The 27,236-nt window shown below is 36.3% G+C and overlaps 1 protein-coding gene and 1 long non-coding RNA gene across 3 annotated transcripts; both read right to left on the reverse strand.

Moving 5' to 3' along the window:
• Positions 1 to 592: 592 nt before the first annotated feature.
• On the reverse strand, positions 593 to 5,958 carry LOC113320829. 2 transcript variants are annotated; one of them, XM_026568720.1, is made up of 13 exons: positions 5,848 to 5,958; positions 5,610 to 5,700; positions 5,400 to 5,516; positions 4,985 to 5,098; positions 4,775 to 4,849; positions 4,233 to 4,429; positions 3,735 to 3,947; positions 3,431 to 3,655; positions 2,874 to 3,083; positions 1,942 to 2,141; positions 1,122 to 1,370; positions 788 to 967; positions 593 to 675 (listed from the first exon to the last, which is right to left on the reverse strand). In XM_026568720.1, the coding sequence occupies exons 6-11, from the start codon at positions 4,314 to 4,316 to the stop codon at positions 1,280 to 1,282; spliced, it is 1,023 nt and encodes a 340-aa protein (XP_026424505.1). In that variant the 5' UTR covers positions 4,317 to 4,429; positions 4,775 to 4,849; positions 4,985 to 5,098; positions 5,400 to 5,516; positions 5,610 to 5,700; positions 5,848 to 5,958; the 3' UTR covers positions 593 to 675; positions 788 to 967; positions 1,122 to 1,279. The 2 variants fall into 2 exon arrangements, with proteins under 2 accessions (XP_026424505.1, XP_026424507.1); XM_026568722.1 differs by having other exon boundaries at positions 5,808 to 5,956.
• A 225-nt stretch (positions 5,959 to 6,183) lies between these two features.
• LOC113320667 lies at positions 6,184 to 7,323 on the reverse strand. The gene is made up of 2 exons (XR_003346235.1): positions 7,058 to 7,323; positions 6,184 to 6,856 (listed from the first exon to the last, which is right to left on the reverse strand). It is a non-coding gene; the product is annotated as an uncharacterized LOC113320667 (long non-coding RNA).
• Positions 7,324 to 27,236: the final 19,913 nt, after the last annotated feature.

Genomic DNA, 27,236 nt, shown 5'->3' on the forward strand with positions numbered 1-27,236 from the left:
CGCTGAGAAAGTAGAGTTGCGAGTGAATTCACTGTGTATTGCAAGATATGAGAAAATCATTAATAACAAAGAAGTAACTAAAGATAGAATTGGTAAACCTTAATCCACACAACATAAAATAAGGTAAAAAAAATTCTAATCATGGGCAATAAGATAATAAAAGTACAAAATATCCATACAAAAACTAATAATGAGACCAAGCCAGCAACTTCTTTATCTTCAATGGTAACATCAAACTTACATTTTTAACTCTGGGTCCACTTTCAGTTCCAAATCTTCAATAGCCATGTCAAGACAATCCTCACAGACCATGGGATGTAGATCAGTAATGCCGGTAGGAGAGATACGCTTAGATACAAATAAACCTCCAGTCAAAGGATCCTCCTTAGCCTTTCGCATTGATCTGAATAAGACATAGGCATGCTCATCTTTTGTGAGATTACCATTTTCAATGGTAAGACATTCCCTATCCAACTTATCATCCGCGGTTTGTTGATGTGAATAGTAGAATAATAACTCTGATTCAGCTTTATCACCACCCGATCCTCGACAAATATAACCAACACTTGTCTTATTATCATCATTTATTTTCGCTATCGTTCCATCACAACGGTCAGCATCAATTATTTCCATACAGTTGTCTCTATTAGCATACCACATACTAGGGACTCTCCCCTAATTTAAAAAACATAAGATTATACATAAGTATGAAATATAACCGTTACCATTTTCTTATTATACTTTTTTTAAGTATATATATTGTAAAACCAAGGAAAATTGAACTCACCTTCTCCTGGTCTTCAATGTAAGCACCAAACACAATTCCACAGCCAACCTTACTCATATCATATTCTTTCGGAAATCCTTCTTTCACCAAATCGTCTTCCGTAAAAACATGTTCTTTAAGAATTTTTTGAGTCTCTTCTGCACAATTTTGGGGAAGCCACTCCGACTTGTTTCCTTCAACCTGCACAATTAGTTAATAGATTATAAGTACTTTTTTAAAGAACGGTGTATGAAGATAGCATTTAAAGATTTCAATTTATTTAATCAACACTCCCCAAGTCTCACCGTAAATAACCAGTGGCACAAAACATATAAATGAGCAAAATGTGCATTACCTTTGGCTTTAGATAATCAAAAATATGATTGGACCAGAAATTCGAGCCATGAACTGAAACTAGCATCTCTTCACCAAGCTGGAAAAGCTTGGGATAATCTCCTTTGTGAGGTTTAGCCCTGGTTACATTTTTTATTTTCTCGGCAGTATCTGTATCGATCAATAGGTAAGCCAACCCGTTAACAATAAAGTACATCCCAGTTTTGTTGATAGCAGCAATGATGGTGGTTCCATTATATTGTCCAATAACCTGTATGACACAAAACCATTAGTGCACGTAGTACATGTATGAAACGGTTAATTTTTGAAGAAATGAGACATACTCATGGAAAGATTATTACTAGTTATCCTTATTTACTAGTTTGTCTTGTTTAAGCTACTGTTGCTTTAAAATCTTAAAACAGAGAATGCGTAATTCATTTCTATATTCCTAGCAATTCATTAGCATGTATACATTGATCTAAACATTCAATTGTAGACAGAATGGTAAACAATCTGATGCTTGTGCTTTCTCAAATTGAACTACCTAGCTAAGGCTGATACACATCCAAGTTTGCATTTACAGAGACATGTGAAGTGCCTCACTAATTGATTGCAGTTATTCACCTAGAGGTAAGGTTCCTGCCAACTCTGTAGCACATTACTGTGAATAATATGGTTTCCAAACTCTTTAACACACAACTGAACCAATAAAAATGAGCACAGAAACTTTGGTTCACATTCACAAATTTTATCACAACAAGCGATAAATGAGTGAATCAAATACATGTTGCAAACAAAAGCACATGAGGGAGGCAACATGTTTCTCTATGTACACTAACCTTAATAACCTCTCCGCCAATTCCATGCGCAGTTTTAGTTTGATCTCTGTAACTCGATCAACTTCATTGTCTGACTTAAGCATATCCCTGATAACAACAGTCTCATTCAAGATCAGGGAAGGAGTTCCAATTGGCTTGATTTTCTTCGCAGAGGGGTTAAAATCAAGTACATCAGCTGTTCCTAAAATAGAAACTGGTTCCTGAAGATTCAAATGCAAACCAATCAGCAAATAATTAAAATCTAAGATAGAAGCAAATCAACAATTTATTGGTAGGGTAAAAAATTAATAACGGGAAAGATAGACAAGTAACATTTGCAGCATTCAATTTATTGGTCGTCTTTCTAATGTCATACATTTGTTGTACCAAAAATAAAAGGTCCTAAGTTCCATGTTGCTTAACATGAGAGTCAATGGAGAAACAAAATTCACATTTTTCCTGATGTTTGACCAGATGCCCAAAAGCAAATGCAGCATGCATTTTAGAAATTTGATTTTTAACTTAAAAAGGACACATCAGATCTTGTTGCAAACCAAACCCCGTACGGCAACAACTCCAGTACCGGAAGGTGCAAAAGGGCCATAAAATGTTGCACTGATGTTTGTATGTAACAATTGAAGTTTCTGGAAGTCCAATACTTGAAATATCAAAACTTAAGTGTAGCATAGTAACACAAAAAGGCCTGAAGATCCAGATACAACCAAACAGATTGATACAAGTGGGTATACAATTTGGACTCAGAGATAAGATTCCTGCCAACTTTGCAGTACATTCTTTAACACAACTGAGAACCAATAGAAATGACCACAAAAACCACATAAACTTTGGTGCTCATTCCCAAATTTTATCACAGCAATGATAAATGAGTTTACTATAATTTAATTACACATAGCAAACACAGAAGAAGAGAACATGTTTCTGTGTATACTAACCTCATTAATCTTCCCCTGAATTCGATGCGCAGTTTTAGTTTTGACATTTTTAAACCGATTGACTTCATCATCTGATGTAAACATGTCCTTGATAAGTGCAGTCTCGTTCATAATCAAGCATGGAGTTCCAATCCGCTTGATTCTCTCAACTATCTTCGCAGTGTGGTAACTCTTGAGTACATCAGCTGTTGCTACAATCCGAAATGGTGCCTGAAGATTAAATGCAAGCTACTCAGCAAATAAAAAATCCAGGATAGAAGCAAATTAACAATTTATTTGTAGGATAACCACTTTATAGAGGGAAAGACAGACAAGTAACATTTGATACATGAATGTAACTGCACTTTAATTTCATACATTTATCACACTAATGCTAATAAGTACAAAAATGGAAGGTCCAAACTTTCATGAAAACAAGTGCATGAAACTCTATGCGAAAATCTGCCTTCCTACCACTGAACATCTAAACTCTATGGAAACATCTAAATACTGAACATGCCAGCAAAAACTGCATACAAACAGAAAAGCCAAAATGATAGAGAACCCAACGTTCTTACCACCCACTGTGCACGCAACCCAGACCCCGAACCAAACAGCTTCGGGTGGACAATGATCACTGCACGCCGTTGTTCGATCTTCTGCCGCTTCTGCCCTGGACCATCCTTGAGCTTCTCTCCATAAATATCTATGCACCTTTTTCTCACATTCTCTGTTGCTATCTTTTTCTCCTCTATCACCAACACATGTTTACTTTCATCGGATTCGTTCAGCTTCTTTTGCCTCTGATAAATAAACATGAGTAATCAGATACGACCAGTTAAAATTGTGAACAGTAACTCCCAATTGAGATTACAAGAAAACCTTATTGACTGAATCCTGCCAAACAAGATTGCCAGGTTCCAGGGGCGTCGTTAGTGGGTGGAAGTTGCAAGGAACCTCAATTTGGGTCCACTCAGACGAGTGAATGGTATCACTCATACAAATTGTGCAATCAAATGGGCACTTTGCAATCCCTTCTCTAGGTTGACCATCATTCCGTCGCAATCTAATAGGGAGCTCTGATTTCACTGCAGCCTGCACAATAGCAATACCATTAAGAACACGAACAGGCCTGGAGATCCATACAAGTCGGTACACAATTTGGATATTCACTTAGAGATAAGTTTCCTGCCAAGGCCGTAGCATATTCTTTAACACAACTGAGAACCAATAGAAATGACCACAAAAACGACAGAGACTTCGGTGCTCATTCACAAATTTTTATCAAACCAAAGATAAATGAGTGGAAAATATTTCACTATAATTTAAATACACATAGCAAACACAGAAGAGAGACAACGTGTTTCTATGTATACCAACCTCATTAATCTTCCACCGAATTCCATGCGCAGTATTAATTTTGACATCTCTAAACCGATCGACTTCATCATCTGATGTAAACATGTCCTTGATAAGAGCAGTCTCGTTCAAAATCAAGCATGGAGTTCCAATCCGCTTGATTTTCTCAATTATCTTCACAGTGTGGTTAAATTTGAGTACATCAGCCGAAATGGTGCCTGAAGATTTAAATGCAAGCTACTCAGCAAATAAAAAATCCAGGATAGAAGCAAATTAACAATTTATCTGTAGGATAACCACTTTATAGAGGGAAAGACAGACAAGTAACATTTGATACATGAATGTAACTGCTCTTTAATTTCATACATTTGTCACAGTAATGCTAATAAGTACAAAAATGAAAGGTCCTAACTTCCATATTGCTGAACATTAGAGTCAAGGGAGGTACAAAATTCATGTTTTTCCTGATATTTGACCAGATGCCCATAAGGAATCAAGCATAAGCAACAAGCATTTGATTTTAGATAATTTAAAGTATTTAACTTAAAAAGAACACATCAGACCTTGTTGAACATTAGGTAAGCCCCTCTTCTGAAACTTTCAATCTCCAAGTGTGGTTCTTCTATATTAATCTGCATCTGGTCAAAGTATTTATTCCAACAAAAAAAGTATGAAAATCAATTATCGATCGCCTGTTAAAAGTGTAGGAGATAGATATGAATAACTGTTTAAATCAACCAAAACGCAGAAACTAAAATATTTTCAGCGAGTACCTGCTTATCATTGCCGGCAACTGGCGGTAAACGGATAGGGTCAGCTGAGAGTGTAACATCAGCAAAGAGTGTAACATCAGCTAAAGGGTAATCACCAACACCAGCAATATGCACCTAGACAGTACCAACAAGATGTCTTAAGTAAGCATGTGGCTTCAGGAAAACTAGATTGTTAAGGCATGGAAAGGTAACATCCACTTGGCTGGTTCATTTTAAAAAACTATGCAATTTGAAGTCTAAAATTGGTAACAATCTTCCTCGGAGCTGAAGAAAAAAGTTACCATCATAGTGGAATGTCAAACTCTTAAAAGAAAAATAATGGGATGACTTTAATGTAACATTAACAAGTTTGGATTATGATTCGTAAATTTATTGAATCACAAAAGAACATTCAGAACATTTTACTGTGACTTACCATTTCAAACCCATAATGCATCAACGAGCAATATCCCCGCGTTTGCGTACTTTGCAGCATCAATCATGCCATTCATATTATTAGGACACTCCACAAACTGTATCGGTCTTCAATTACCTAACAAGTGAACCAAACACAGAATGAGATAGATGACACAATGTCTACCACTGGTCTAGTATGTAGTTGATTAAACAAGTCAAGGCTAAATACCTGATACTATTGTACTGGGGTCTCGTATTTGGCCATGAATTTGATCTATGCGATTGTTCTTTAAAGCCTTAATCAACAAAGATTTCCCAACCTAGAATACAAAAACAAACACAAATCATCTAAAATTGCAATACCACTATCCTGATATAAAAACGAATCCATGGACTACAACAACAATGTTAAGAGTAGAAATAAAACCTAAAAATAAAACAGAAATTGAAGACAGTGGGAAGTGTACATGGATTTTATTCGGGTTTTGGTGGTAATAATTTAGCTTCCTCCTCTTTGTCTCCACCATTGAAACCCTAAAAAAACACAAAAAATCCCAATTATCTCTATTTAAGAGAGCAAGAGGGAAAAAAGAAAAGACTAATTAAAAGACAGGGAATAGAGTTGATGAGTATACTTAGGGCTGCACATGAGCCGGTACAGTCGGGTTTTCTGTTGGAACCGGTACCTGTACCTGGAGTTGATCGGTTCCTCATTTTGAGGACCTGTACCTGGACTTATACCTGTATCTGTAAGACCGGTCCGGTTTTAGACCGGTACCGGGTTTTTACCTGAAACTTTGATATAAAAATAACAACACAATTGCTCTCAAGAAAAAAAAGAATTACAAAATTAACAAAAGTTCCAAATTAAAGTCCTAGGATACATCTATTGAGTATCAGAAATAATTGTCCACACTCCAACTGCATCAGATTTCTTCATACACAAATACATCTCATTCTAAACTTAACCTTAATTTCTTTTTCATCTTTGTGCATCAATCATCCCTTCTTCCAAACACCACCATGTCAGGTTCTTGTTCCTGACAGAACCCTCAAATTGTTTACCATATCTTTGCTCAACTCCATCCTTCATCCACTGATCACAACACTGCCCAACATCATTTCTTGTTAGCTGGTCCACCTTCAGAATTCTTCTCAAGCAATTCTGCGAACAACTGAAGTGCATTTTTTGTGCGTGAGGAGGTTGTCTTCAACTTGCGGCTCCTACGAAATTTATTTGACTATGCTTTTCAAGCATTTTATTCAATCCAACAACAACCCCAAATCTCCTTGTCCCTGTACTTTACACTCCAGCCAACAACAGGACCAAGCTTTGCCTTCTTCTAAATGACAATTTATACACGTACAACACCACCAATTCAGCCAAGTTCAACTTGTTGGAACCTACTTTCACGACTACCAATTCAATCTCAGTTCCATTCCTCAACAACGACCATCATCACCAATTTATCAAACCTGAAAGTAGTAAAAAATCATAAGTCAATTTATAGCTATACAAATTAATCTGCATCTAAACCCAAATCCATCTCAAATAAAACCCTAGCTCTGATTCAATCATGCAATTAAACAATTAAACTGAGCATGCAATTAATTATGAAGAATCCATAGTTCATCAAACAAATTACCGAAAATCGGATGAGTGATTTACTGATTTACCTTGACCGAATCATACCTATATCATTACTTTCATCACCATCTTGATGAAGCTTCAATTGAAACAGTACTAGAAAAAGTAGAAGACGATGAATTAATGTCTGCTAATGGGTTTTTGAGATTGGGTTTCATATTCTTCTTTGATGAAGATAGAGATTCAATCTTCATGAGTTGATTTTATCTCTTCATTTCAAAATTGTAAAATTGATGAAGTGAAAGTAGTGAGTGTCGTTATTGATTAAACTTCAGTTGAGAAAATAAGAAGAAGAGGCAGGGAAGGAAGAACGAGTGAACTGAGTTCTATTTGGTAGATAAGATGCTATGAATAATCGATGGCTAGACTAGAAATCACTTATCTGGACAGTTATTATGCACCGGGTTTTTGGGTCCGGTGCTGCCTGGAATAGGTTAAGAACTGGTACCTGTCCCGATATATACCGGTTCTCATATTCCATTCCCATTCCCTGTACTTGTTACACCGGTTCTGGTTCGGTACCGGTTCTTTTTTTCGGTTCTGGTGCGGTTCACCGGTTCCGGTTCGGTTCTTGTGCAGCCTTAAGTATACTCAGTTCGCATTTCATTTCTGCGACGCATTTCTCAGGTCGGTGGAGAAGAGCTTAACCTGAATTCCAGCAGTCGAAATGCGAGGCGAAATTTTAAAGAGTTTTGCTCTTTTACATAGGGCCGTAGGGTTTGTCTGAGGGTTTGGGGTCCCTTGACCTTAACTTGACCATGACCCATTGGAAATTGGACTTCCGGAGTGCAAGCCCGTTTAAATCTAAACCTGTTTCTAATTTTTGCTTCCCAGGTAATCAAAAGTAGAAATCAGAAGCAAAACTATTTGGCAAATTAACAAAGAGACCAACTTCCATACCCCTAATTACTAAACCGATTATTTTTTTCAGCCCCTATATAAAATGGATCCTCATTTGGGGCATACAAGATAATTTTGGGGCATACAGATTTATTATGCCATCCAATGCAAGATGCTAAGGGGTGTACTAGTGATGCTTAAGTTACTGTAATACCCTTACATAGTTTAAATTACATTACTACCCTTCCACTTAATTAAATTCTAATCCTAAAACTCTCCCACTAATTAACCCATCCCCTAATTAACTATCCTCCCACTAATTAACCGTTATCCACTAATTAACCCACTAATTAATCCTAAAACCTTTAATTAAGATTTTTTTTTTTTTTAGTTTTAAAAACCAAAAACCCTTCTCTCTCCCTCTTCTTCTCATCTTTTTCTCCAAAATTTTTGAAATTCTAAAAATTTCTTTCTTCGATTAAGTTCTCGATTAAACACATACATGCCACCTCGTGTTAAACGATGCCCAACAAATACGGTGCCGAATCCTGGTGTTGCTTCTGTAGCATCTCAATCTAGGATTTTTGGAAAAGATGGAGATGAAGAGGATAGTGGATTGATTGGTGTTGGAGAGAGAGAAATAGACCCTGATTCTATAAAATTGCACATAGAAAGGTATTTCCCACAAACCCACTGCTTGGTTTTTCTTATTTCGTTGATTTATGACATGTAATCGAAGATTCCTCTAGGTTTTGGTAGTTCCAGAGTAGTGTTCGACTCAAATTTAACAGCCGAGCTTAATTTTTTTTCTCCAGACGAAGAACAGTTCGGCTGAAAAACATGTTGTGTTTTGAACATCGAATCATCCGAACCTACATGTTCGGATTATAAATATGTTTATGATAATCTGCTGAACTTCAATAATCCGTCGTACATTGTTCGGCTCATTTTGATAAATATCGAATGTGCCGAACTTGACTCTGTCTATGGCTAATAGATTCCTATAAACTTGTCCATTTATAGTTGACTTATCACATTGTTTAGTAGAATCATATTTATTTATTTTTGAAATTTAATTAAGGTTTATCATTTGTTTTAGCACCCATCCGGGAAAATTCAAAGAGAAGCTTAAAACAAGAACAATGGAAGTGACTCCTTCTAATTCAAAAACTCCCAAACCTCGAGGTGGTGGCACCAAAAACTTGCATGTAGGGAAAAGGCGAAATGAAACGTGTGGATGTTTGCCTGTAAAACAAGAGGATGATAATGATGAAAATAAGGGTGTAGTATGAGGTGATGATGAAGATGGTGGTGGAGGGGGAGAAGGGGATGATGAATATGGTGGTGATCGCGAACCTATAACTTGATTTTTCTTCTCAAAATTGATGCATGTCGTTTTAGACCTTTGGATGTATTTTTAATGATGTGGAAGATAATACGAATGATAAAATGTGGTGTAAAGAGATGATAAAGATTGAAAGATATCTTCTCAAGTATTTTCTTATATAGAGCTCTCAAAGTTAGGCTTTAGAATCCTTCCAAAACCGTTTCCCCTTGAGATAAAAGTCAATTTTACGTCCAAACATGCCCCATACCAGTGTCAGGTTCGGCTAATACCTTGCCAATCTTTCCCGGCCGAACCTGACAAATGAAATTTACCCCAGGTGGTTGTCAGGTTCGGCTGACTCGATTAGATTACTTTTAAGCCGAACTTATCTCTGTAAACACTTCGAAAATCTTGATTTGTAGGCTCCAGGTTCGGCTAACTCGTGATGATGAGTTATCAGCCGAACTTATCTATGTATACTCAAGTTTTTAGATTTTATTTTGATCATAACTTCTTCGTCCGATGTCGGAATGGCCTCATTTTTTTGCGTTGTTTTCGTCTTTTCATTATCTTGAAATGACGACAATATCTCATTGATTTGGATGAGTTTAATTTGGACGTTGATGTTCTCCATTTATAGACTTCACTACCGTTTGGGGTTAGGTTCGGCTCGCAATACTATTTGAAAGACGATCTTTGAAGTTCGGCTCATTAGCACATCCTCTTTAAGCCGAACCATAGAATTTATTTGGTGCGAAAATAATTATATGACAGTTCGCTTATAAAGAATTCAATCGTACAAACCGAACTGTTCTTATTTATCAAGGTTCGACATACAAATTATCTGCCGAACCTAACTCTTGCGCCTAATTACATACAAAAATCAAAACTTTTGGTGAATTCAAGCTACAAAACGGACATTAAACAACGTGTACAACCATACTATGTATTATTAGCATTGGGTTCCTTATCCATGTACCCATCTTCAAGATTTGGTTCCAAAAAGTCATCATCTTGAGATTGAGAAAAAAGTTGAGTTTGAGATTGTGTTTGGGTAAATTCATTTTCATAATCCAACAAATAAGCCATCTCCGGATCTCCATCGTAATTGATATGTATTTTCTTAGGTTTACGTGATGAAGTTTCACCTTCCTCACTCGAATTTGGATCACACATCCATCAACAAACAATATTTGTAAGAACTTCTACTACTCATTCATTATAATTACGAATAAAACTTCACCACTCAAGCTTGGATATGGCAGTATGGTAGCCTACTTAGGTATAATCAAGAAAATAACTGATCAACTTTCTGCATCAGGATCTGAAATCTCCGATGATGAACTTGTTGTATTGGTGTTAAATGGAATTGGAAGTGATTAAGTGCCTTTTGTACTTCAATTAGAATCAGAAATCCACCGATTTCTTTTGATGAACTTCATAATCTCATTCTTAGTGAAGAAATTGCGGTGAATGATGGATCCAAATCTTTACTTACTGAATCCAACATTAAAGCATTTGCATCTTTTCAGTCGCAACAGACATTGATATCTCAACATCGAAAAGCTTCTTCATCTGGTCCTCAGTTTTTTCTTCTTATGCTTCCAACTCAAAATATCGTGGTAGAGGTAATTTGTCTTATATTCCTTCTTTTAGAAGCAATATTCCTTACAATCTTATCTTTATAAGTAATTTTCAGTTACCCACTAGAGCTTCAACATTATCATATTTTCCAATGCGATCTGTACCTCCACCACCTCCATCACCACCACCAACAAATGAGATTCCTTGTTAAATATACAACAAAGCTGGTCATACTTCTCTTGCTTGTAGGCACCGTCTGAACTTTATATATCAAAGTGTGAACACTCCTCATAATTTGTATATCAACATATTCAGGAGCTAATAATCATCTAACTCCTAATGAAAGTGGACTTCAACTTTTATCTACTTATGACGATTCTGAATCAATCCATACTTCTAATAATGAAGGTATGAAAATAACTCATGCATGTTGTTCTTTTAACAATACCTCTATTCATAGCTTTGCTTTAAATGATGTCTTACTAATACCACGGGCCTCCAACAACTTATTGTTTGTCCATAAATTTACTAAGGATAATAATTGTTCAACAACATTTGAGTGTTCTGGTTTCTATGTGAAGGATCTCTCATCTGGAAGAATAACTTTAACAGTGTCAAATCCATTGTTGTCAACTACCAAGTCAATTGCTAGAATAGAAGTAGTGATACTCAGGAAAAAAAAACTTACTGCGCCATCATCAGCACTCACCAAATATACTACTGCTATGAAAAATTTCTATGCAAAAGAAACAAACAAATAGCTTAAAAAGCAACTACATCATCATTAACTCTCGATTCAAATGATGTTATGAAAGAATCATAAGAGATACAAATGAGAAACAAAGAAATTCAAAACCGATTTGAACTAAGAAATATAGAAAAGGAAGTTGCGTACAAAATGGGTCCAAAAAATTTACATCGTTAAGGATCTTCCCTAAGAACATCGACACCAGAGTATATTTTGGAATCAAGTTGCAACTAGTTCTTTCATTCTAAAGTTGGACGGTAAGTACAAGAAACCACGCCCATATTACGGACCAGCATACGTTTCTTCAAAGGCCATTCATGTTTAAAAAATTGTGCTACAAGTACAACGAGTTTCTCACTAGGCACAAAAAGGACAGGGTTGCGGCATAGGATGCATATACCAAATGGAGAGGAGAGTCGTTTTTGAAAAAGCGGGGGTCTAACAACCATACCCAATATTTCGCATAGCAATCTGTATGGACTAACTCCAACATACTTTTAAGAGAATCAACTAGACAGTCAGACTCAATCTTAATAAAAGTATATATCAAAGAGTTATATCTCAATTTCTCGATTCAATACTTACTCAATCAAACAAACATCTGCAAGTCTAATTGAATACAAGAGAAATCACTTGAACGGTACCAAAGACCAATGTTCAAGTATCAATCAATTTCAATCAACAACCAAAGGTTGTATTTTCCAATTGATCGATTTAACGCACAACCTGTGATATTTCAATTATATAACAAAATATAATGCGGAAAAGAAATAACACAGACACCAAAAGTTTTGTTAACGAGGAAACCGCAAATGCAGAAAAACCTCGGGACCTAGTCCAGATTGAACACACACTTTATTAAGCCGCTACAGACACTAGCCTACTACAAACTAACTTCGGTCTGGACTGTAGTTGAACCCCAATCAATCTCACACTGATCCAAGGTACAATTGCGCTCCTTATGTCTCTGATCCCAGCAGGATATTACGCACTTGATTCCCTTAGCTGATCTCACCCACAACTAAGAGTTGCTACGACCCAAAGTTGAAGACTTTAATAAACAAATTTGTATCACATAGAAAAGTCTACGGTAATAGATACATCTGTCTCCCATAGAAATACCTACGAGTTTTTGTTCCGTATTTTGATAAATCAAGGTGAATAGAAATCAATTGATAAACCAGACTTATATTCCCGAAGAACAACTCAATATTATCAATCACCTCACAATAATATTAAACGACTAGCGAAAGAAGATATTGCGGAATCACAAACGACGAGACGAAGATGTTTGTGACCACTTTTATATCTTGCCTATCGGAGAAATCAATCTCACGCCAATCTTACGATTGTACTTAGTACGATAGAAACAGCAAGATCAGATCACACAACTACAAGAAAAGTAGTATCGGTCTGGCTTCACAATCCCAATAAAGTCTTCAAGTCGTTAACCTACAGGGTCTCGGTAGAAACCTAAGGTTAAAGGAGAAACGACTCTAGATAATACAACTAGTATCACACAAGAGGTGTGGGGATTAGGTTTCCCAGTTGCTAGAGTTCTCCTTATATAGTCTTTCAAATCAGGGTTTCATGTTAGCTTAGTAACAAAGCATTCAATATTCACTGTTAGATTAAAACCTGATTAGATTCAAGCTAATATCTTTTAACCGTCAGATTGAAACTTAGCTTGTTACACACAAATGAAATGCACGTTTATTTAGGTTTGTGTAACCGAACCCAAACATGTAAATCTAGTTGGTTCAATAGTAGTTAACCAAATGGTTAACCATATGAGCACTTTCATATCAACCATATTCTTCTTTACCATAACTAGTTCAAATGACTCAAATGAACTAGTTGGAGAGTTGTTCAATTGCTTAGATCTTATAGAAGTATACAAGACACAATCGAAGCAAAAACGATTTGATTCACTTGAATCGATTCATGAACTTTATAGCCACAGTTTGCAAACTTGCATTCCTTAGTTAATATAAGTTTAAGTTCATGAATAATCGTTTTTAGAGAATAACCAACTTAAGTACGCGGACTTAAGTACCCGAAATAAGTTTGTTTTAAGTTCACAAACTCCAGCGGAAATTCCCGGGATGAGAACCTCCAACAGTGCGCGGACTCTAGTTCTGATTTTCCTGAGCAGCAAAGTACGCATACTTTGGTTCAAGGAATAAGGACTTATACATGTATGAGTTACCACACAATGCTTATATCCAACCATGGTTATATAACATAAACTCTCATTTCAATCATTGAAACATTCTTAGAGGACGTTATATAGTTGTTGTTCACACACTATTTTTCGTCAAAGCAATTTTCAAGTAATTGAAACTTAACATGACTTTCGTCACTAGTAAAGATGAACTTGGCCAAAGCGAAAACTTAACAACACATATTTCGAGAAATAGATAAGCGAGATAAACTCGGCTCAAAATAGCAAATGTGCATAATCAAAGTCTATATAGCGAAACGACTTTTGTCTCAAGATAGGATATAGAGTAGATAGACTTTTGAGTGATAGATAAGTTCAAGTCTCCATATACCTTTTAGTCGATGAAGTTCCACCAATTCCTTGAGTATTTCTTCGTCTTTGTATGATGATCGCCATGGAGTCTTGAGATCAACTACACTTTCTATCCTAGTCCGAGACTTAGCTATAAGTAGACTAGAAATCAAGACTTATAGTTTTGATCACTAACATTGACAAACATGCTTGAGATAGCAGCACATGCGAGTTCGACCGAGCAATGCTCTAACAATCTCCCCCTTCGTCAATTTTAGTGACAAAACTATCAATACATATGGAATACAAAATTAGATAAATAAACTTTTGTAGCTTCTCTTCCACATGCCTGATCTTCTTGGTTCTTCAACATTACTCGAAATCTTCGTCACTTCCAAGTACTCCAATGATCCCAAAGGTTGTAAGTTTAGTATCATCGTTGTTGAAAATCCGTAATCATAACAATGAGAAAATAAGAATTCTCAATCATTGTTATACAGTGTCATAGTATTATTACACAGTATCAAAGTTCAATTGTATCACAACTTCGACAATAATACTATGGTGATATGTATCACTCCCCCTTAGTCAATACTGCATCTCACATGGAAACTACTCCCCCTTACATAATGATCTGAAAACCATGTGTATTTGTAGTGTGAACTACACATTAATTCCTCCCTTTTTGTCAATAAAATTGGTAAAGGCACGAAAACTAGTGGAATCCTAATGAAATTTCCATAGAAACATTTCATGACCAAAAGAAAGCACATATCAACTTTTTAGATGCCATCATATAGCCGAAGCTAAATGCATTCATCAAGGAGTTTATAAAGTGTCATGTACCTGAGTACAATGACAAGGGGTGGATAGATTTGAGGATAAACCACTCTTGATTCTCACGAATCAAGCCAATTATCTGGTTCAATGAAGAACACAACCTAAGAACAATGTTCTCTGTTGATTAATAATTTGATAAAACTCTCTCTACAGGATTCTCTGACTTATAAAGGCAACTCAATCAAACCCTATAATCTAACGGCTACGAAGAGCCCAGGTGGTCACAACCGACACACCAATTACAACTACTAATTAGACTGATTACCATTAATTAAACTAGATTTACTTACTATTAATTTCAATTAACGCTCTGGTTAACGACAGACCGATATAGGATATGGGGCACCATCCTCTCTAGGGCAAGTGATATGACAATACCTTCCCCTCCAAAACATCCTTGTCCTCAAGGATGAAGAACTGAGCAGCAAGGTGGTCGTCCAGAATCTTGGAAAAATCATCTTGACTGCTTGCTGGTAGACTTTGATAGCAATAGCAAAATCATCTTGACTGCTTGCTGTTCTTGTAGGTTGAATCTACATAAGAGTTGTAACCACTTCCAGTTCTAGCAATGATATGAAAACATAGCTCCCTGTCTTCTTCTTCATAATGAATGACACAATCACGTATGGGCCAAGGATTGATTTCAGTAACAACACGGCTCCCTGACATCACCACCTCCTGAACCTTATTCGTAAAAGAGGAGTACGACGGTTTCAAACTGACTTTGTACCTTGCAATAAGGCCATCTTTTCCCTGTAGACAACTTACTTGCCATTTAAGAATTTGTTTGAGCTTGTACGCCCAACAACAAACAAGTCCATAACCTTCAGTACTACCAGTTCTGTATGCACTCATAGCAATACTTTCAAAAACATGGCAAGCATCTTGTAACTGTACAACAACTTTGGCAAGGATCCATACATGGATTCGCGATAGTACGCAATCCAACTGAGCATTATCATTTGCTGTCCATTGCAGTAGCAGAGAGATTGCCGACTGTGACACATTTGGAATGTGTATAACCCCGAGCATGAGTTGTATTACCCTTATCCTTCCATAGCATTCGAACTGGATACAACCCCTTGTTGGTTGATACTCCCAACTCATCATTCTATCACCAGAAAAAGGTTTAAGTTCGGGAATATACCAGTAGTGAAGATCAACCAAGTCATGATTTTCATTCCCATGTTGAAGAAGGTCACCATCACCCCTGTTCAAGTCCCACACAACACTCTCAAGCATGTTAACAAACAGCACCGGTACCATCTTTTTAAGCCACATTTGAATAGCAATTATATTCTTCATAAAAAATCCAGTCGTGGCCATTCCCTCATTCCTGGGTTCAAGCACTTTCCCTCTATCAAACAACAGACGATAGCTATTCATATAGACACGTGCTCCCGGTAGCTCGACAACAAGCCAGCGACAAGGAAGTAAATAACGAGTAAAATTGAATATACCCAATATCTGGCAGCAATAAGAACTATGCTGTTGAGCACCATAAATCGAGTGCACATAGCTTCAAGTGGAATAAAAATCTGCCAATATAATTCCCTCTTGAGGAGGATGACCTTCATAAAATTCAGATGTGGGTAACAGAGAATGATAGAACCTAATATCCAAGAGATTCGAATGACCCTTCACAACTGTGCGAATTGAAATAAGTAGCATCAGAAGGTATTTAAATTCCTGCAAAGGTATTGGCATCACATTACCCTGGATATATTCTCCTATTTTAACTTTCAACAATTCACAAGGTAGAACTACTCTGGCACTGACGCAACCAGCTTGGAGTCGCATAAGAGCATCAATTTTGCTAGGTGCTCCAGGTAACTTGACGACAAGCCATATAGTACCCCCACTTTCCCTACACCATAAGCTTGTTGAGAACAGTTTGCTCCTACAATTCCATCCAACTCTTCTCATATTACATAACTCACATGAAATCAGCTTAAATTTCCATTTCAACAGTACTACAAACACTAATACACTTGGAATGTGAAGCACAGTGGGAAGAGTTGATGGAAGCACACAATTTCATATAGGGCATAATAAAAAGATAGAAGATCAAACATGGGAGAGAATAGAATCGCCATTTTAACTCCCTCTAAAATAATAAGAACTCCATAGAGAACAGGTACAGGTATTTGATAATGCAAAAATAACCCCTTCTTAAAAGTCTGAAATCACTTATAATTAATGAAAGAACCATAGTTGAACTCACGACTTCAGTAAGTTGGTAAGCCAACTGATTTGCTGGCATATAAGCTGTAAGGAGTTTATTCAAACCAACACTCCATGGTTAAAACAAGTGACGAGCAAGATTACTAAGATTCACTTAACAGAACCCATGAGAAAAGATAGCTGAGGCATTGAACATATGTAGCTGTATATGTTTAGACCTTGGATCGAAAACTCCAGGACAGTAATAACACACGTATTGTTCGCCCATTGCTTCCCTCTGCACATACCAACTAATCTGAGCTTGCTGCGAAATTTTACCAGCTGAATGCAAGAACATAATCACTTGAGCAGACAAACTGTTTGCTGGAGAATCATCTTCCTTAATTGTTTCTTCGGGTAGCTCATGCATTCTTCTCTCAGCACTATTAACAATTACAAGCAGCTCCTTGAATTCTTCTTTCCCTTCACAGGATTCTATCCGCTTATAACTTCTCATGAACCTCAATAGCTTATTACAATAACTTCCAGCAACTATGAGAATCACAAAATCTTCATTCTCAGGAAAGATGTGTCTACCAGGTCTTTGATCAAACAACTTGCAAGTGCCACAGTTCTCACCCTCATTGGTAAGTAAAATACCAATCCAATTCGCAATCAACAGATATAATTGGTACCCATTTTTAAGAACAAGCTCATAAAAATTTATATTCCTTTCTGAAATTTTCACAAACAGACTATAACCATCACCATTGTCACGATTCTCAACTAACACAATTGCAAATGAATCCATAAATAAAAAATTGAATCGATACCCATGTTTTAAAACAATCTCATAAACAATTCTCCCCTTGTAATCACCCATTAAACCTGACTCATCTATCCTGGATCGAATATAGAACAAGTAGAAGCAAAATAAAGATGGAAATAAACAACTACAGACTTCTAGCAGGATTAGCAAAACCATTATTAGCTAGGATTCCAACATTTGAAGCAGTAAACAACCAATTCAGTAAGTATCCATTATTATTAACCAGCTCCTGAAAAATTTCTTTAAAAAATCTACCCAAAAATTTTGAACCCCCGAGAAAAGAAAACCCAAACTTAGAATCAACTTGTAATTTCACTTTTCCACGATCAAACATGTTACGAGAAGAATTAAGAATAATGTTAAAACACTCACCAAATTCAATCTGATTTTTCTCTTCAATATCATTCTCGGAAGCTTCAACAATTTCTTCGAATTGAAAACTCGCACACTCAGTTGAATCAACGTTTTCCTTGTCAACAACATAAGAAATTGATTTAACCCTAATTTTTGTAACCTCTTCATTCTCTTCTTCTTCGAATAAAAATAAGGAATCAATTCCTCTAGAGAATCATCTTCTTCTTCATCGACGGCAGGAGGAATCGATGTAGTACCCTTAATGAAAAGTATCAATATACACTTCTTCCTTGCTCTGTCTATGAGCTTTGCAAACTTCTGAAGATAGTACTCTCGAGTTTGCGAGTTATTCTCTCCATAATGGAACCGATATAACCCACAAAACTTACCATATTCCTTTCTTGCTTTATCTTCATTCTTCAAAGCTTTTAGCTGCAGTGGTGTAGCTTTCGGCATCTTCATGGATCGAAACTGCCCTAGATACCAATTGTCATGTACCTGAATACAGTGACAAGGGGTGGATAGATTCGAGTATAAACCTCTCTTGATTCTCACGAATCAAGCCAATTATCTGGTTCAATGAAGAACACGGGCACCTGGGGCGGAACTACAGCCAGACAAGGGCTGGCTTAAGCTACCCCTGAGAGCCCAAAAAACCTTGTTTTCCACTACCTATTTTAGTTGGGCTGCTAAAATTAAGCCCGCATACTAGGCTTAAGCCACCCCTAAGCCCAAAGCCACCCCTAGGTTATATTTCCAGTTCCGCCAGCTAAGAACAAAGTTCTCTGTTGATTAATAATTTGATAAAACTGGCTCTACAGGACTCTCTGGGCCTCTGGCTTATAAAGGCAACTCAATCAAACCCTATAATCTAACGGTTACGAAGAGCCCAGGTGGTCACACCCGACACACCAATTACAACTACTAATTAAACTGATTATCACTAGTTAAACTATATTTACTTACTATTAATTACAATTAAAGCTCTGGTTAACGACAGACCGATGTAGGATATGGGGCACCATCCTCTCTAGGGCCAGTGATATGACATAAAGATACAAGATAACCCCTATAATATTCCACAACCGCACTTCCCACAAAGATTTGGCAATTGAGCACATGTTCAATTAAGAACTCTCCCCCATAAAATGTCATTCCCGAAAGAACAACAAGAGCAACCTTCCTTTCATAAGAAAAGAAGGATTTCTTTAGACATAACAAATCACATACGAATATGATTTTGAATCCAAAAATACTCAATTAAATTAACCACAAGAAAACCCATGATTAATTTAATCGGAATACACAACTAAATTATCACAAGAGCGTGATTAATTCAATTGGACATGCTCGACATAAGAGAACTTATGGAGCCGCACAGTACATACATAAAATATGGATCAGGGAAGATCAATACCGCGGAATAGACAAGGATTCATTCTATTTTCCATCACCTTTTCATAATGACATACAATAGACATAATCCTCGTAAAAAAAAGTTCATCCTATCTTCCATCAATATTTGCATAATGACATATAACATGCTTAAAACTTTTGTAATGTAAAAAGTTCATTCATTCTTTTATCAATACATGCATATCGACATACGAAAGACTTAACTTTTTTTAAGGTATGGGACAATCATAGTTCACGGACGCAAACACGCATATCCCATAATAAGTTTGCAATATATATAAAACCATAAAGATTAATACTGCAAAAATCATCTTCCAAACAACTTTTTATAATTTAAGAAAATAAATCTAAAAATAATAAAGATGAAAACGTTGGACATAGCTATGTGTAATCACAATAATGGCTATTCCAGACTCTAGTTATTCTTCCTAAAACACAAGAATAAAATTATCATAAGAAGATTTACTAGACATTAAGACCTTTGAAGAATTCTTTATCGTCCCCGAACTCCTTGTCGTCAACAGTCATTGGGACATAAGGTTCATGAGTATAGGAGTTAATATCAATAAACCTTCTTGACTGATGTCGAACCAGGGCCTTCTGAATCTCAAGAGTCTTGACCACAAAAACCTTTATCTGTTGAATCTCCTTTCGTGTCTCCTTCAATACTTCAAGAACATCAGAAAACTTCTGAGAATTTGAAGGAACATCTCTTGGCTTCCTCACATTCCTTCTTTTTCTTTTCAAAGTTGGAGGCAACGGAGATTTCTCTATTCCTTCATGATTAATGGCTTGACAATCATATTAACATCTTTTCCATCAGAAGACATAATACTTGGAGTATCCATAAGCGTATGGGTTTGTGAGAGGAAATCACACTCAACAAGTAGTCTTAAGATAAAAGAAGTTTCAGGGAAGGAAAAAGGAACGTAGGGTTACGCAACCTTTAATAGGTTCGTGCACGCACAACTCTGAACCCTAGTGAGAGTAGAATTGTCGAGAATAAGCCTCCTTTATTTATAGACAGGACATCCCAACAAAAAAAATCTAAGAAAAGATGAAAACAAACTTTTCCTAAAGCCTGAGAGGTGCACAACCTTGTCTTTTTTGATCAGGAACATGATCCAAGATCAACAACTCAACACAATCAAGTTGTGTTGCGGTGAACAACAATCTGTCCACCATGTTCCTCTTGAGAGAAATCCATAGACCTCTGTCTATCAAAACAATTGGACCATACCTTCTTCTCTAATGGTCTTGTTTTATCTTTGGAAGCTAACTTCTTAGACGAAGATAAAATTTTACATACCTCAGCGGTCTTTTGAGCAAGTTTAAGCTTGCTTGCTAGTCGATTTTCTCTTCGTTGAAGTTTGTTGACATGTCTCAATTTGTGTTTGTACTTGTAACACTTTGATAGTTCATGACCTTTGAGTGAAAAATACGAGCACGTCAACCTTGAATGTAACTCAGGCATTTGAGATGTGCAAGATGTTAGACACATAGTTGAACCTGAAACATTATTCACAGAGTTTCCAATAGAAAGGTCAGTTTCATCTTCCAGATTGGTTGAGTTTTATTCTGAAAGAATATCAAGATTGATGTATGTATTGCTACAGATTTTTCGTCTTCATTAGAATCATAGTTGTCAGACATTTCATTAAGAACTTTGTTCCCAGTATATTTCTTTCGATTTGGACACTCATTTGAAAAATGACCAAAGCCTTTACACTTAAAGCACTTAGGCATATCCTCGTCATCAGTTTCATCATTATCCTATTTTAGGAGGAAGACGATTATGTGGTTTATCTGATGACTTGGATTTATCTCTGGAGAATCGTTTACTTCTCTTCAAAAGAAGATCCCTAAACTGCCTTGTGATCAACGAGACTGACTTTTCAAGATCTTCATTTGATGAATCAGCCTCAGAAAGATCATCTTCAGAGATGTAAATACTTTTACTTTTGTCAAGTAATTTAGTGCTTTAAAAGCAACATCCTTATTGGACTTGGACGTATGCTCATGATCAAAGATCTTTAACTTCCCAACCAGAGTATTGCTGGACAGCGTTGCGAGATTATTTTCTTCAATGATGGCATGCTTCTTAGAATCGTATCTACATGACAACGATCTGAGAATTTTCATAACAATGTCCTTTTCAGGAATGGTCTTGCCCAATGCAAAAGATGCATTAACAATTTCAGACACCTTGTGATTAAACTCATCAGATGTTTCTTCATCTGCCATATGAAGGTTTTCCCAATCAGAATTTAGGTTTTGAAGCCTAGCTTCTTTCTCACTGGTATTTCCTTCAAATACGGTTTCTAAGATATCCCGGGTTTCTTTAGAATTAATGCACGTAGTCACATGGTGCGGAAGATCTGGGGTAATGGCATGTATGATAGCATTTAAGCCGTCATAAATTTTCTTTGCAGCAAGGATTTCTTGTGGACTATATCTACCAATATCCTTAGGTATAGATACATCGCCTTCTGTATTAACCGGAGGATCATAACCATTAACAAATACGTACCCATGTTTGAAAATCATGAGCTTGAATAAAAGCACGCATAACAATTTTCCACCATAGGTAGTTTGAGCCATCGAAGACTGGTGGTACGGTTATGGAAATAGAATTCCTGTCCATAGATTCAGATCGCTACAAACACAGACGTGTAAGGTATTTAAACGTGTTTTCCTGCTCTGATACCAATTGAAAAAGCGGGGTCTAACAACCACACCCAATATTTCTCTTAACAATATGTATGGACTAACTCCAATATACTTTTAAGAGAATCAACTAGACAGTCAGACTTAATCTTAATAAAAGTATATCAAAGAGTTATATCTCACTTTGTCGATTCAATACTTACTCAATCAAACAAACATCTGCAAGTCTAATTGAATACAAGAGAAATCACTTGAACGGTACCAAAGACAAATGTTCAAGTATCAATCAATTTCAATCAACAACCAAAGGTTGGATTTTCCAATGATCGATTTAACGCAAAACCTATAATATTTCAATTATATAAAAAAATATAATGCGGAAAAGAAATAACACAGACACCAGAAGTTTTGTCAATGAGGAAACCGCAAATGCAGAAAAAACCCCGGGACCTAGTCCAGATTAAACACACGCTGTATTAAGCCGCTACATACACTAGCCTACTACAAACTAACTTCGGTCTAGACTGTAGTTGAACCCCAATAAATCTCACACTGATCCAAAGTACAACTGTGCTCCTTACATCTCTGATCCCAGCAGGATACTACGCACTTGATTCCCTTAGCTGATCTCACCCACAACTAAGAGTTGCTACGACCCAAAGTCGAAGTCTTTAATAAACAAATCTGTATCACACAGAAATGTCTACGGTAATAGATAAATCTGTCTCCCACAAAAATACAACAGTTTTTGTTCCGTATTTTGATAAACAGGGTGAACAGGAACCAATTGATAAAGCATACTTATATTCCCGAAGAACAACTCAGTATTATCAATCACCTCACAATAATCTTAATCGACTAGCGAAAGAAGATATTGTGGAATCACAAACGATGAGACGAAGATGTTTGTGACTACTTTTATATCTTGCCTATCGGAGAAATCAATCTCAGGCAAATCTTACGATTGTACTTAGTACGATAGAACCAACAAGATCAGATCACACAACTACAAGAAAAGTAGTATCGGTTTAGCTTCACAATCCCAATGAAGTCTTCAAGTCGTTAACCTACAGGGTCTCGGTAGAAACCTAAGGTTAAAGGAGAATCGACTCTAGCTAATACAACTAGTATCACACAGGAGGTGTGGGGATTAGGTTTTCCAGTTGATAGAGTTCTCCCTTATATAGTCTTTCAAATCAAGGTTTGCAATCAATGTTAGCTTAGTAACAAAGCATGCATTAAATATTCACCGTTAGATGAAAACCTGATTAGATTCAAGCTAATATCTTTCAATCGTTAGATCGAAACTTAGGTTGTTACACACAAATGAAATGCACGTTTATTTAGGTTTTTGTAACCGTACCCAAACATGTACATCTAGTTGGTTTAACAGTAGTTAACCAAATGATTATCCATATGAGCACTTTCATATCAACCATATTCATCTTTACCATAACTAGTTCAAATGACTCAAATTAATTAGTTAGATAGTTGCTCAATTGCATAGATCTTATAGAAGTATACAAGACACAATCGAAGCAAAAACGATTTGATTCACTCGAATCGATTCATGAACTTTATAGCCACGGTTTAAAAACTTGCATCCCCTAGTTAATATAAGTTTAAGTTCACGAATAATCGTTTTTAGAAAATAACCAACTTAAGTACGCGGACTTAAGTACCCGAAATAAGTTTGTTTTAAGTTCACAAACTCCAGCAGAAATTCTCGGGATGAGAACCTCCGGCAGTACGCAGACTTGGTACGCGGACTCTAGTTTCGGTTTTCCTGAGCAACAAAGTACGCATACTTTGGTTCAAGGAATAAGGAATTATACATGTATGAGTTACCACACAATGCTTATATCCAACCATGGTTATATAATATAAACTCTCATTTCAATCATTTAAACATTCTTAGAGGACGTTATATAGTTGTTGTTCACACACTATTTTTCGTCAAAGCAATTTTCAAGTAATTGAAACTTAACATGGCTTTCATCACTAGTAAAGATGAACTTGGACAAAGAGAAAACTTAACAACACATATTTCGAGAAATAGATAAGGGAAATAAACTCGGCTCGAAATAGCAAATGTGCATAATCAAAGTCTATATAGCAAAACGACTTTTGTCTCAAGATAAGATATAGAGTAGATAGACTTTTGAGTGATAGATAAGTTCAAGTCTCCATATACCTTTTAGTCGATGAAGTTCCACCAATTCCTTGAGTAGTTCTACGCCTTTGTATCATGATCGACATGGAGTCTTGAGCTCAACTACACTTTCTATCCTACTCCGAGACTTAGCTATAAGTAGACTAGAAATCAAGACTTATAGTTTTGATCACTAACATTGACAAACATACTTGAGATAGAAACACATGCGAGTTCGATCGAGCAGTGATCTAACAGTTTTATCGTTTCCACATAAACTGATTCTGAATAAATTTCCAGGAGAAGTCATTTCAGAATTGGCCTATAAAGGACATCAACATAAGATGATTTCTCTTTGCATTCATTCGGTATACATTTGATACCATATAATCCCATTATGTATATGAAAAGACGAGGGTACCCAAATACACCACAATCTTAAACTTTTGATCACAACCTATACGAGACCCATTGTGCATAAACCTCTTGGAGCAACAATCATTCAAAGGATATTTCAACACAGTGTCCACTTGAAATAGGGTTAGTCCGGACTGGCCTAACACGTGAATAATTATATCAGACAAGTGGATAAATCCAATACACTTTGCGTGATCGTATATGGATGTGAATCGAGACAATATAACAACAAAGTGTTCACTTGATAAAGGTACGGTAATAACCGAAACCAAAGTATTGATATCAAGTGCGCTGTTAACATACAAAGTGAAATTTACTTTAATTATAACAATTCAATCATAATGCGAAAATATAAAGTAAATGGCACATCAATATTTTGTTAACGAGGAAACCGCAAATGCAGAAAAACCCCGAGACCTTGTCCAGAATTGAATACTCTCATGATTAAGCCGCTATACAAAATCTAAACCAACTTCGTATAGTTGAGACCAAGCAACTAAACCTATAGTTCTGTTAGAGCATAGCTCGGTTGAACCCACCAAGCGTTGGTATGTCAAGTTTGGTTGTCATATTTCAGTGAACAAAAACTCATTTTAAGAGTCGCTTGATTATGTACTAGAGTCAACTTCGTATAGGTTATCTTGAAAGTATTAGGATATGAGACATTACAAGTATTGTGAAGACTTGAAGAAGTGAAGAAGTAAGGAGCTACAACGACAACATCATCCTTCCACTTGAGGTTAGTGATATTTGACTTGAACTGTTTCATTCCCTAACGTATCTTTCAAGTCGTGCATATTGAAAACAAAACTGCGAAGCATGAATGATTATGTATGGGTATAAGGTGACGATTTTATCATAGGAAACAATGTTTTACATTTGGTTTAAGGAAGTAAATTCATGAACTTGTTTTGTGAATCGAAAGAGAAATCACCAGGCATTATTGGTATTGTTGTTCATTGTATATTTTTTGAACTACCAATATGTGCAATTAGTATAACCGCTCATGACTTGTTTATGTTCTTGGTAAAACTATTCACAAAGGCCTGACTTTTGTATTGGTATGACTTTTATTAGTGAAACTGATCTTAATTAATCACCTGAGATGGTATGATCGATTCAGTGTTATTGGTATGACCGACTCTGGGTAAAGGGGAACCGATCCTAGTAGGAGGTGCAACCTATCACAAAAGGGAACCGATCCTTGTACGAGGTGCAACAAATTTTTAGCAGAAAGGGGAACCGATCCTATGGACATGTACAACAAGTACAAGTTAGGTACCATATTTATGTGGGGAACCGATCCTAATACCTAGTCAACCTAATTTTGGTAACTAACGTGACTATGCAAAGTACTCACATGGAGTGTAGAACCGAATTTTTTTTTGGTAGAACCGTGAAACCCATGTTTGGTGATTGAGTGTATTTGGTCAATCACGTAGTTCTTGAAAGTCAGATGAACCAATTCTAAACTTGTTTGGAAGTGTGGAAAATCGGTTTCAAGATTGTAAGCATGAAAGAGGACATACAAAGTAAAGATGTCGACATACTTTGAACATGTGCGTAACGCTTATCTTTAATTGTTCAAAGTTATTCCTTAATAGATAAAGGAAGAAAATCCCGGATCGTATATAATAAATTGAGAATCTTTTATTTAAGGTTGTTAATTTTATTTTTGGAAAATGAAGATTAGTAATGTGCATTTTCTAGTTGGAGATTTTCTAAGAGATTTTCGGTCATTATTTGGCCAAAGCATTTCCAGGAATTATGGAAACCGAATCTGGAATATATTACATATCTTGAGAATATTTTCGGTTTTGGAAATTCCTTGGTGTCCAGACTTCCTTGGTATATAAATATGAAAGTTTGCATTTCGAGCAAACTAATCCTCAGAGACAGCAAAACTATCTCAGTTGTGTTGGTACCGGTGAAGCCGCCTATTCGGAGAGGAGAGTAACCTCAGTTTAAAGACTTCTTTGGGATTGAGAAGCTCTATTAGTACGTTGGTGGGAAACTAGATAATTGCGGTTTATATTTTATTTTGATTGATTTGGTTGGCTAATAGTGGTTGAACTTTGGTTGCACCTAGCTTGTTTATGCTTGGGGATCTTCTCTTCTAATATAAGATTCACTCAAACTAGATCGAAGTTTCGACGGGGATCTTTAGACTGTTTGTAGTTCTAAAGACGTCTTGTGATAATCCATTGTTAACAGACTCCGTTCTGTGCGTGATTGATCACAAGAGATTCAAGTTGATTGTGTGCAGGTGTTTATTGAAGATCTAAGAAGATTTGAAGACAGATAAGACTTTGAAGATTTCTGATTTGGGTTCATAATCTTTGGTGTGCACAATACT

The sequence above is a fragment of the Papaver somniferum genome, chromosome 11 (genome assembly GCF_003573695.1).
Source record: "Papaver somniferum cultivar HN1 chromosome 11, ASM357369v1, whole genome shotgun sequence".
NCBI classification, from domain to species: domain Eukaryota; kingdom Viridiplantae; phylum Streptophyta; class Magnoliopsida; order Ranunculales; family Papaveraceae; genus Papaver; species Papaver somniferum.